At 27.3% G+C, this 13,161-nt stretch overlaps 1 protein-coding gene across 1 annotated transcript; it reads right to left on the bottom strand.

The window, feature by feature from the left end:
• Nucleotides 1–2,242: 2,242 nt before the first annotated feature.
• On the bottom strand, nucleotides 2,243–6,659 carry AP3 (K-box region and MADS-box transcription factor family protein). Its single transcript, XM_016309903.3, has 7 exons — nucleotides 6,123–6,659; nucleotides 5,963–6,029; nucleotides 5,677–5,738; nucleotides 5,507–5,606; nucleotides 3,215–3,256; nucleotides 3,053–3,097; nucleotides 2,243–2,713 (listed from the first exon to the last, which is right to left on the bottom strand). Exons 1-7 carry the CDS (start codon nucleotides 6,308–6,310, stop codon nucleotides 2,534–2,536), a joined length of 684 nt encoding a protein of 227 aa, XP_016165389.1. The 5' UTR covers nucleotides 6,311–6,659; the 3' UTR covers nucleotides 2,243–2,533.
• Between the last annotated feature and the right edge of the window lie 6,502 nt (nucleotides 6,660–13,161).

Here is a 13,161-nt window from a genome sequence, read left to right on the forward strand (position 1 = left end):
ACAACGAGCTCAGGGAAGGCGTGCGAGTGCGACTGAGTGCGAGATGGTGACGACTGACGACACGGAGAGCGACGAAAACGTTGAGAGCGAGACCCGAGACGAGAGAGGGAGAAAGCTTGAGATCGCGATAGTGAGCAGAGAGATGAGACGAAGGAGACGAAGGAGATGCTTATTGCTGGGGCTAGGGCTTTTTTGGGGTTAGATTGAGAAATTGGTGAGCCATTGAGATTGGGTTTGCCTTGGCTTGGGCTTGGGCTACCAAGAGTTTAGGATTTTTTTTTTCTTAAGGACTTAATTGTATTACCAAAAAAAAGGACTTAATTGTAATTTTATATTTCTATAAATTTAAATGTCTGCGAAATAAAAGTTAAAGATATATTTATCATTTTAATCAAAGATTTAAATATGATTTGGTTCAGATTATGTAAACTGATCGAATCAAATCGGATCTGATAATTATAATAAACCAATTTTATTTTGGTTTATTCAAAATATTTTATTGACCGGTTTAATATTTCGTCCAATAATAATGTGACACATGTAACGTCTTTAAAAAAAGATGTTTCTGATAACTTTATCAGAGTGGCCACCTTTGCACAAATGTATTTTGCGCATAACCTAAAAATTCTATTATTTTCAGTTTTCACAGTAACTTACTATGTATAACGTTTCAAAAAATTAAATTTTTCGTTCGATCAAACTTTCAAACATGCACAATAATTCGGATCACTGTGCATGACAGTCAAAAACGCATTTTTTGTCCAATTTTTCCAACTGTATAATAACTCAAGTTACTATGCACATATTGCCTAGATCCCACACTTTAGATTTTGAAGAAGATTAGATATCATGAATTCTGGCATTTAAGTGTGTGTAACCATATCCAACAAAATCTTAACCCAAAAAGAGAAAGTGAGTATGCTAATTCGTCATGCTGCTAATGAATTCTCTCAAGGTACGACAGCTCAGCAAAATCCGATTCCTTCATCGTTGTTGTTGAATTCTTGGAAGCCTCCTTCCTTGAACATTGTTAAGGTTAATCATCTTGCTGATTTTGGATGTATTGTGAATGGTTCATGTGTTGCTCTGGAATCTATCTATGATGAGTATTTTTACTTTTTTAGGTGTGAACTCTTTGATATTTGGAGAAGACACATATCCTTGTTGAAATGTAAAGAAAATCAAAGAATATTATAGTCAAATAAATTTTAGTTAGAGTCAAAGTATGATGCAGTTTTTATCAAGATAGAAGTTGATAAAAGATAATACTATATATACATGTATGGTATAAAAACAAGAAAGATGAACTTTGCTTTTGACTTATTAGTCGAAAACAAATTGGGTTCAATTAACTAATAGTTGGTTGTGGAAGATTTTACTTTTGCCTCCATTAGCTTTGTTATAAATAGGTTGGTTAGGTTTAGGATATTCATGCATGCCAAATTTTATAAGAAGTTTGTGAGTAAACATTAAGAAAAAAAAATAGTAGTAAAGTTTTTTATATATATAATCTCTTTGTATAAGTGTTATTTTCATAATATAAATGAAAGGATTGTAGATTTTTCTATATATTTTCAAAAATTATAATTTAATTTATCACTTAATCATATTATTTTTACTGATGTCTAAATTTATCAGTTCAGTTTCATTCATTTTCGATCCACAAATTTTTAGTGCATTATTCTACCTAGTATCCAACAATGCATAGAGAGGTGAATGATTTATAAGCAAAATAAGAAAAGTTATTTAACGGAATCAGGTTTCTTATTGCTGTTTTATTTCTTTATTCTTTATGTATTCTTTAAAAGAATAAAAATAATATAACTTTTTTTTTATAATTATGTGTTACTTCTTCTGTTAACATCTACACTATATTTCTTTTCCAAAAAAAATCACACCTTTTATTATGCTCTATATATATAATAATGCCCTATAAGATTGTTGGCAGATAGTGGTAGTTTTACATTGTCACAAAACGGTTAGCAATAAAATGTCAACCACTCTAATATTGGATATTGCAAAACCGTTAGCAACGATTTTAATAAATAACTGGATTAACCTTTGTAAAACAGGACTTATTTCGACTTTATTTTTATGGGTGTTTAATTATCCCATTACAAATATGTAAATAAAAGAATGAACAAAAAAAAAAAAGCATTTTACCTTACCTATATATATCATTTTTCTAATTAAAACATAGTATCTAAGTTATACTGGTCTTATGAGAACATACACAATAATGTTTCACAAAAGAAAGCATCACTAAACAGCAGTACTCAGATTATAAGATAACAATAGTTCAGCAGCTATAATTCATCACCCATGAGCTTACCTTGGAACATAAAGATTCGTGACATACAGTATGTAGTGTTCTATGGATACACACTTAACTGCATGGGCATGTGCATTGTTTAATTAAACAGAATAGTAATAACATAAATTTCAGTAGTCATTTAATAATTTATTGGGAAGTGAAGGAACATGGTAGTATTTCCTTTTGTTGATGCAGAGAGCTGAGCTTTGATATTGCTTACTAGAAAAGTAAAGGGTAAGTGGTAAGATCAGAGGCTGCTGTTCCTCCGCTATGTGCATTAGGATGGCTAGGTTGTAGGCTCAATGCAAACATACGAGGACCTAAATTTGAGAATCCTATGACAGATTCATACTCTCCATTATCCACCAATCCATAACGTGGATCTTCTGCTCTTGCATCCTACATTCATAATAATAATAATAATAATAATAATAATAATAATCAACCATATCATTGCAGTTACAGAGTATATTTATTTAATTTAACTTTAGAAGATGGAAGTCAAGAACAAATACTATATAGAGAGAGACTTATAATGTTACACATTTAAGTATTTTTGTTAACTAAGTCTAACTAAATTGGTCTAACATCAACAAAAATCAATTATAAATAACATTGCTCTAAATTTTATTGTTTAACTTGGTTGAATTTAGTTCATAAAAATACTTGGATGTATAGCATTACTCAATTATATTAAGCATATATGTAATCTACAAAAGCATGTGCAGAAATACATACTAAATCACGCAGGAGTCTGTTGTGCACTTCTTTCTCGTTGTTAAACTGCAAAAGAAAAAAAAGGTAAAAAAGTTAAATTAAGTTAACCAAGCAACCTCTAAAAGAATATATTACTAAACTAGCAGAATATACATAAGGAAATTAGTAACCATTTTTACATACCTTCTTCCTGTGCTGGTCAATCTGATTTGTGATCATCTTGTACTGTCCACCATTGTGATAAGGAACTCGTTAGCATACGGAACAGAATATAATATAGTATTTTCGCAATCTTAAACAGTATGACAAATAAGTCAAGTAGCAATGTTTCCTTTCCTTTTTCTCTGAAAAAGAAAAAGTGAAAAACAACTACTGATTGCATTAATTGACACAAGTGTTTAATGTATGTAATGGTTAACTTTCGATTTACGAAATTTACGTTATCATATATACTTGATGAAGATCCTATCCATCAAGTAAAAAAATTGGGATAGGGACGCAGGTGACAAGTCTACCCGATCCGCCTTCACCAATAATAGGAAAGTGAAAATTCAAGTGCAGTCAATTTCACCTAAAGTTGATAGTTGAGAGCTATTAAATGATTTAAATGATAAATTTTTATTTAACAGTTCTCAACTTTAAGACAAATTGATTGGACGTGAGTTTTTACCTAAAATCAATACAGAGATGATTCTTTAGTTTTCAATTTGGTTATGGACCCCGGTGATTCCTCAAATCGAAATAATACACAGCATTGGCCTCCAAACCACATCGGTGACGGGGTCCCAGAAATTTGAGGTAATTTGGCATCACTTTACACTTACTATATATATTGGGTAAATTAAAAAAATTCTCAGCACTGAATAGTACTGAATTGCTAGATTAATTGTGTTGAATTATTGGCCAAAAATACTAACAAATATATATTAAAATTACTGATCCTTGAATTTTTCTTTTTATATTAAAAGATTACTTTACCTTATTGATCACAAGTTGCAAAGAAATTAAAATACAATACTAAGTGCTCTTAATTTTTGTTCCCAAATAATAGATGACTTCAACAATATTCAATTTCAGTTCAATTTTATTTTAAATTTTACAAAATATCACATAAACATCATATATTATAATTAATAATTTGAGATTAAATATCACTTTAATAATACAAAACTGGCCTCCAAATCACATTACGGGCGAGGTCCCAAAAATTTCAGGCAAGTTGGCATCACTTTCCACTTACCATATATATTGGGTAAATAAAAAAATGGTAAGGAAATAAAAAAATAGTAGTCACGACTTATTTTTATTTAATATTTATTAATTATTATAACAATTAATAAATGGTAAATAAATTTTAGCTGATTTTGGTTAATTTTTTTTTGTTATTAAATATATTCGATAAAAAAAATTCTCAGCACCGAATAGTGCTAAATTGTTAGATTAAATAGGTTGAATTACTGACTAAAAATACTAATAAATATATACTAAAATTGCTTATCCTGAAATTTTTTTTATTAAAAATTATCTTACCTTATTGATCACAATTTTTGTTCATAATTAGTGCTCACAATTTTAAAATACAATACTTCATACTTTTGTTTCCAAATAATAAATGGCTTTAGCAATATTCAGTATCAGATCAATTTTATTTTAGGTTTCACAAAATATCACATTAGCATTTGTGAGATTATATGTTATAATTAGTGATTTGAAATTAAACGTAAAATTTGTGACTCTAATATTTGATTTCAATTCTATTTAAAATTTATACAAAATAACAAAATTTAATTGATAGTTGACTAAAATAAAATTATCTACTTTTTTATGGAAAGACTGATCTCATTTCATCAATCATCTTTATTATAAAATAAAATTTAAAAAAGATTTGCTCTTTATGAATTTTATATTTAAAGTTCTAAAAATACTCTATTAGACAGACAAATGAACTGATCAATCGACTAATTCAAATTAATTATAAAAAGTTTAATTATTGAAAGATTTAATAGTATTTCCAAAATTATCTCTTCTGAAAATTTTAATTACCTAACTAGAATTGGATAATTTTATTTCTTAATGCACAATAAGAGGTATAGCAGTCACCAAAAAAAAAAAAAAAATAAGAGGTATAGCAAATTGCTGTATCTATATAAAGCTAGGTTACTGTTGAATGAAATATTTAGCAAAATTTTAAAATAAACACACTTTATTTTCATTACGACAATTCTGTGTATGGGTATATAATAATAATACTTTCTTTTGTGGCCACTTGAAGCTAAGTATTTATATACTTTGCAATCATTAAAGAAAAGTTAATTTGTCAATTTTTTTTCATTAACGATAAATAGGCAAAAATCATGAACACAAACAAATATCTTTATAAAAAATATTCAATCAATATGTATATATATTTGTAAGCAAGTTCTCATTAGGTACTCTCTCAATTTTATTAAGTACTCTCGCAATTTTATTACTAACCTTACGCTCACGAATAACCTTAGAGGCCTTGTCCATTTCTTCCTCAAGGAGTTTAAGCTCTTCTATGCCCAGATCGTTCAGACAATCTCCCATCCTCTGCCTGTGCCATAGGCATAACAACTTGAACATATGAAAAGAAATTAAAAAAAATTAAAGAAGATGTTAAATACCTAATCTCCTGGCGAAGATTCCTGTTTACATCTTTCAGCTTCCTCAAGTTTTCTTGCATATGCTGAGAAAAAAAAGAGAAAAAAAACAACTGCCATTAAAAAATAAGTTTATCATATTACTTTAGTAATATATGTTTATTTTTACTTATAGTTATGATAAAAGCAGTTAGAGAGTAGTTTTTATCGAGAGTTATTTTAAAATTTTCATTAAAAAGAAAAATTTCTCCTAGGTATAATATTTGAAAATAATATTTTTTTCCTTGAAAAGACTGAATAGAGGAAGGACCTCATAGTGGGAGTTCCAGAGATCAATTCCTACGGTCATCTGATACTGATCGAAGAACTGCTTAGTTCTGAAAAAAGAAGACAGAGTGATAATTAATAAATCTAGGTATATAGGGGGTTTAGGGTTTGAAAGTGAAGTAATTAAGAATAAGAATACACACGCGATGGAGGGGCTAATGTACTCATGGAGTTTGCCAGTGCTAGAGAACATGATTATAGAAACCTTAGCATCGCAGAGAACGGTGAGTTCATTGGCCTTCTTGAAAAGTCCATTGCGTCGTTTGGAGTATGTGACTTGCCTGTTGGTAGTGTTCTCTATCCTCTTGATCTGGATCTTCCCTCGAGCCATCTCTTAACCTACCTGCTTCTGGATCCTTCCTTCTTTCCTGTGAATAGCTAGCTAGGTAATAAAGAAAGGGAGAAGGGAATGGAAATGGAACTAGTTTGATTAAAGAGGATGTGGGTGGTGGGTATTCAAAGAGAAGGGTGCATTGCCAGAAATGGAAGGCTCTTTGCCAAATTGACGAAAGGTGTTGCAGAGTTTGTTATAAGAGTCGTTACGGTGTTTGTGGTTTCATCGTCAATGTCATTCCATGTGCGCCACTTGGGACTGGAGGGCCCTTTACTTTCCGTCCTACTCCGTCACGGAACCTCTAACACACATACATCACATTACCCGTGATCCAACTCAAGTACTCAACCACCTTCTCATCTGTGATACGCCAGTTATATTAGGGCTTCATCATCATTACTATTACTTCTTTCTTCTCCCATTTAATTTCCTTCCTCGTTGAATAATCAAATTTTAATTACGCTTTAATGTTATCTATCATTGTTTCATATTTATTTATTCTATAATATACACACCAAAATTAATCATTAATATAAAATAAGTTAAACTATATATATTTATATACAAATATATCAATTGATTTTAATAGTTGATTTTGATATATAAATAATATTTTTACTATTTATTTCTCTAATATCACTCCTCTAAATGATGTTAGACAAAGGTTGCTAACAACATTTTCTTTTGTTGGGCGTTTAGAAGGAAAAAAAACACGCTTTTTTGTTTTGTTTTAGAAATTAGGATGCGGTGAAATTCAAATTATGAGATAGTTTTTATTGATATCTATGATACTTGCTCGGACTAATCTTAATCCAATTCGAATTGCATTCTTAGTTTTTGGTGCGTGAAAATATCTGTATAAACTAGTTTTCACATTGGAGAATTGCTTATGCAAATTTGAACTGCTTACCACTTAGACCAACTCTCGTTTTTTAAAAAACTAGTTAATGCAGGATGCTTTATTAAAAGTTTTTTTTTTCTCTTTGATCTGCTTTATTCAAAGTTTAAATATAACTTTGGAAAGCTTTGCTGGGTCATATACATGGCTTTTTGAAGGACTTTTTGATTGGGTTTTCACACCACAGAACTTTTTTGTATCCACTAAATTCTGTCATTTGAGAGGCTATTAGATCATGGGTCCAAAATTATAAAAAATAAAAGAAAAAGGACACGAGCGATTTTTCCATAACCAACATGATCATAGATACCTGTCCAATGTCCACTATAGATACCAAAATTCCAGATCAATTAATATCAATATTCAAATACTGTACTGTAAATATATTCTGAAAATATAATGAAATTATGAAATAAGAATAACTAAGAAAGTAAAAAGTGATGGATATTTCTTTACTCAAGCCCATAAAAGTAAGATTTTTTTTTATTATGCAACTGTTCTGGACAACAATGAATAGGGAGAATCCGATGACAATATGAAATCGTGTGTTACTAACGCTTATGCAAAGAGCAAGGTATGAAAATAACTCTAGGTCGACAAAGATAAATGTATATCCCAACGTAATGAATGCTCAACATATAAAACAGGAACACTATCAGTAGGTAAGACACTATCTCTATTGAGAGACTGACTTAAGTTTCAAAATCTCCTGACTCCGGAATCTCATAAGCCGCTCCAGCTGCTAGGTACTAACAGCAGCATTTGGATGAACATCAGTTGAACGTTGGCAACTGTATTTTCTGTCACGTTCAGAGGGAAACCTCCAACTTAAACCAAAGATATTATTTCCAGATGATATTTCTGAAAAATAAATTCCTTTATTCTCACGTTTAATTCTACTACTTCTATTTCTCAAATTATATTTATTTTTCTATTGTCAAATTAATTTCGTGTGTGCTGGGAGTACAAACTTTGTGCTTGCGCGGGGATTGTTATTTGATTTTACAACTTCTATATAATAATTTACTCTGTATTGATTCTAAAATATACAGGATTTGAGTATTCAGATTATATTTAAACAATAACTAAATTTAAAAATATAAGTACAAAATTTTATTTCTCAACTTAACAAATTAATTTGAAAATTAGTTAGGTAGTATTTTTTGTTATTACTATATAACAATTTCATAATATTTTGTTATGCATTAATTACTAATGAATAAAAGAAATATATATCAATATAATAAACTAAATAAATAACTATATGCAACAATTTATTCAAAACAAATGTGTTGTATAAAAAATATTTAAAAATTATATTTTTTATTTACTAATTATTGTATGTGAACAATAATAATCTTATATACGGTGTTAACTATTTGAAAACTAATATTAAGATACTATTGATAAAAATTGAATTATTAGATTAATCTACAAAAAATTTTGATAATGTTCAATGCATCAAATTCCTATTGTCAAATTTAATTATTAAACTAAGGTATATGAATTTGATATTAGTTTTCAATAACATGATCAAAAGTTAATTAAAAAAAATTGTATCAACATTTTATATTTATATTTATTATAAAATCCAAATAAGTAACTAACTTTTTGTATGATCATTCATAATAGATTTATTTCATAACAAAAAATAAAATGAGTTTAATAAAATATTGGTTTAATTACTTTATCAATCTCATAGTTTTACTGAATTTTCAATTAAATTCCTATACTTTATTTTTTTTCGATTGAGTCCTTAATTAAAAATTTGATAAACTTTAAAAAAATATATAAAAATCTAATTAAAAATTCAATAAAATTATAAAGACTACTCAAGTAATTAAACCTAAAATATTTTAATCATAAACTTTGAAATACCACCAAAGATGTTTGAAGTTTACATTTCTAATCAAATCATAGTTTTCCTATAGTTTAAAATACTACTCGCGCTACTTACGAATTGTGTACTCCTTCAACGGTAGTTTGTGCTAAGGATTTGTTCTAAATAAAACAGCAAATACATGTTTAAACTAAAATTCAAATATTTTAATATTGGCAACAATTCATCAAATGCAAGTAGATTGTATAAAAATTATAATAATATATTTTTGACATCTTATCCTATAAATATTATATATTTATGTAAATAAATATCTATTAACTATTTAAATTTCTAATTAAATATCTATTAACAAAAAAATTAAATTAATTTAAATTTTAATATTACTCACAAAATATTTAAAATTTTAAAAATTGGATTATATAATTAAATTCAATACTATTATCAAAGTACAAATAAAATTAAATTTTTCAAAAGCATTAAATTAATCTATCATTTCCATAATAGATAATAATTTTTCAAAAACATTAAATTAATCTACCATTTCTATAATAGATAATTTTTTAAATTCCTAAGAATACTATTATTGGAGTACTATATGTCTCCTGATTATTAGAGTTGTTATTGATCATATTAAAAATATAACCAAACTTGATATATTATAACTCCACTTTCATTATCCAATTTCATGGTTCGATTTTATTGCTTACTACAAATACTATAATCAACTTGATTGAAATGCTTTAAAATTCGGCTACAAATATTACTAACTCACAGCTAAATAACTAATAATAACTTCACTTCATGTTCTTTTAAATATTTGATGTTATCACTAAATTACATTTTTTTTTTTAGAAAAAATTACTCTAAAAAACCATTAGAAAGATTTAATTATTAAAAAGGACCTTTAATACTAAAATTATTAAGAAGGACCAAAAAAAAGAAGAACTAAATCTTTTTATAAGAAGATAAATATATTCTTAATTATTTTTTTATTTATTTTGTATAATCTTTAATATATACTATTTAATTTACAATATTATATAGATATTTATGAATATTCACTTGAGATTAATTAGTTAATTAATTTAAAAAAATTATTCTAAAAGATTGTTAGAGAGATTTAATTATTAAAATATTGATTCTTAACTATTTATTTATTTATTTTTTATAATTTTTATATTAAAATTTTTTATTTTTTCTAAAATTATGATAATTTTTATTATTTATTTATTTATTTATTACTTTTATAATCTTTTGTCTTTTTTCGTTAGGTAAAAATCATAAAAATAAATAAATAATTAATAAAAATTACTAAAATTTTAAGAGAAATAAAATTTATCAACATAAAAATTATAAAAAATAAATAAAAAATAATTAAAGATATATTTATCTCCTTATAAAAAGATTTGATTCGTTTTCTTAAATATTATAAAAAGATTTAATTCGTTTTCTTAAATATTATAAAAAAAAAATTTTTTGTAACTAAAATAAATTAAACAAAGAAAAACAAAACAAAGGATCTGCTTATAGTCTTTTTTAAGAATACTCTTAAATTTCTTCCAAGATAAAGGAAGCTCTACATGAGAAAGTTTTAACTTCATCGCCATCTTTACTATAGTATTTACCACCGTATTTGATCCTTTTTTAATAATTTTAGTATTAAAGGTCCTTTTTAATAATTAAATCTTCCTAATAATCCTTTAGAATAATTTTTCTTTTTTTTTTTTTTTAATCTTTGCACCTCTAGTACTCCTAGTTGGGAAGAGATTGATTATGAACCTGAGTCAAAATTTTGTTTTAAACCAACAATCAACCCTTGAACAGTTTTCTTGGTGGAATTTCATTCTTGGTACTGGTCAAATTTCATAAAATACAACAGTCAAGCAAACAAAATAAACATGAAGTGATGATATACTGTCTTCATAAGCTAAGGAATTATATTAGTAGACAAATTTTGATTTTGCTAACAAAGGACAAAAGAAATTAATGTACCAATAATATCACACTATCACAAAAAAAAATGTAATATATGCATTTAGATAAGAAATTCAATCTTGCACGAAAACTAAATGCATAAAACACAAATCAAGAGGGACAAGAAAATTATATTGCCAAACCATGTTATTCTCCCATTAATAACAAGAAACCAAACTATTTTTTTCTCCTAATCTTTCAGCATTTTCTTCTGACACTTAAAAACTACCAAAACCTCTTGAAGATAAGCACAAACTGAACAAAACAAAGATCTTTAACCATTTTCAAAATTAAAACTTTAACATTGAGTAGATATATAATGTCACGTACAAGAGAGAACAATATAAGTTTCAAGGATATACTGAACACACTAGAGATTATACAAAAGTTAACTACCACACCTTAGTTGACAACCTATCTCCCCAAAACCTTTATTACTGCAAGGACATCTCCTGATAGCTAAATTTAAGATGAATGTTGATTAAAAAACAATTGCAAAATAAGATAATTCAAAGGGAGTTGGCTATGATCAAAAGTAGCTGCTAGAGGGAGAAAGAAACAAAGTACTAGGTTAAAACAAAAGTGAGAGCATGCATAAGTGTTAAAAATCTTCAATATATAAATTCTAAAATCACAGTGATGCCATTTCATTAGAGCATCACATGTTTAAGCTTAATATATTTAAATGATGAAGTACATATCTTTATAGTTACTAAAATAGATTTTAAGCTTCAATTACATGTTTAAAACAAACAAAAAATACATAAAAAATAATGAAAAACAGCAAAAGGAAACAAATTATTAATTATACATTCATGAAAACAAACCAAACTACGAATAAATAGTAAAATGTGAACTAAAATGGCAAAGACAACTCAGAAACTACCTCACGGGGCCAAGAAACATAAAATTATTCATGTTAAATGATATCCAAAAGAGCAAATCTAAATGTAGAACACTAAATATCAAATAACATCTCATGAAAGGACTAAAAACGCAGTATGAATTCAGGGTGCTGAGTGTGAGTGGTGCTGGGGTGAGTACCGAAGGTATAAGACTATAAGTTATAATAAACTTGGAAGAATTCCATAAAAGCTAAAATTTGTCAGCAGGCACAACAAAATGGGTATAGCTCTCATGGAGCAGTTTGAGCATTTGCATTCCCATGCAACAATACTTGAAGGAACAATAACAATCAATTTTCACCTCACAATCTTGCAATAACAACCTCCAATATGCACTACTATTACAACATCCATTTCTAGTATCTATAAAATAAGAAAGAAAGAAAATTAATAGTTCAAAATGAAACATTGGTAAAAAGGGCATATTCTGATTCAAATTAATAATATTAGTTATGCATATTCTGATTTAGAAAGAAGCATCAAAATCATAAGATTTTCAAAGGCAAAATAGAATGATTTTCTTAATTAAACTACATTGCAACAATGTCATTAATCAAAACAGCATAGAATGATTTACTTAAAAAATACTCATTTAAAAATGCTTATTAAAGCAAATCGTTGAAGGGCCTTAAGAAACACTAATATTATTCCCTATTGGAATGCTTTACTTACAATGATAACTATATGTCATAATGGAATAAATCAAGCTTCTTCTATTTAAACTCAAACATGCATTTAGCCATTAACTTGTTAGTTATGCTCTGCTATTTTATTTATAGTTGTCATTTTTATACATAACCACAACAAAGCGCCAACTTGAACACTACAAAATGGACAATTACAATCACATTTAAACATCATCAATGTATATATCTTGAGACAAATAAAACCAAAATGTAAATAAATGAAACACATAAGAATTAAAAATCAACTAAGAGAGTTTGTACGTACTCTATCAATTAATCCATTAAAATCAGCATTAATCCATGTAATGATTAAAATCTTGTACCATGTCAAATCGCCATATAATTCTTCTGGAAACTGTGTCTGGCTATGATGCCTTTGCTATTTGATTAAATCAAGATTATTCTATTTCTCAACTTCATTTTCTTTCCCATTATAAAAAAAATACAAACTTCTTTCAAAAGTTATGAACTTTTTAAACTATAGTTGCCAACTATTTGTTTTTCAGTGATCATTTAGTAGAAATTTGGATGCTAACCAATGA

The sequence above is a fragment of the Arachis ipaensis genome, chromosome B7 (genome assembly GCF_059453495.1).
Source record: "Arachis ipaensis isolate K30076 ecotype BB chromosome B7, ASM5945349v1, whole genome shotgun sequence".
NCBI lineage: Eukaryota > Viridiplantae > Streptophyta > Magnoliopsida > Fabales > Fabaceae > Arachis > Arachis ipaensis.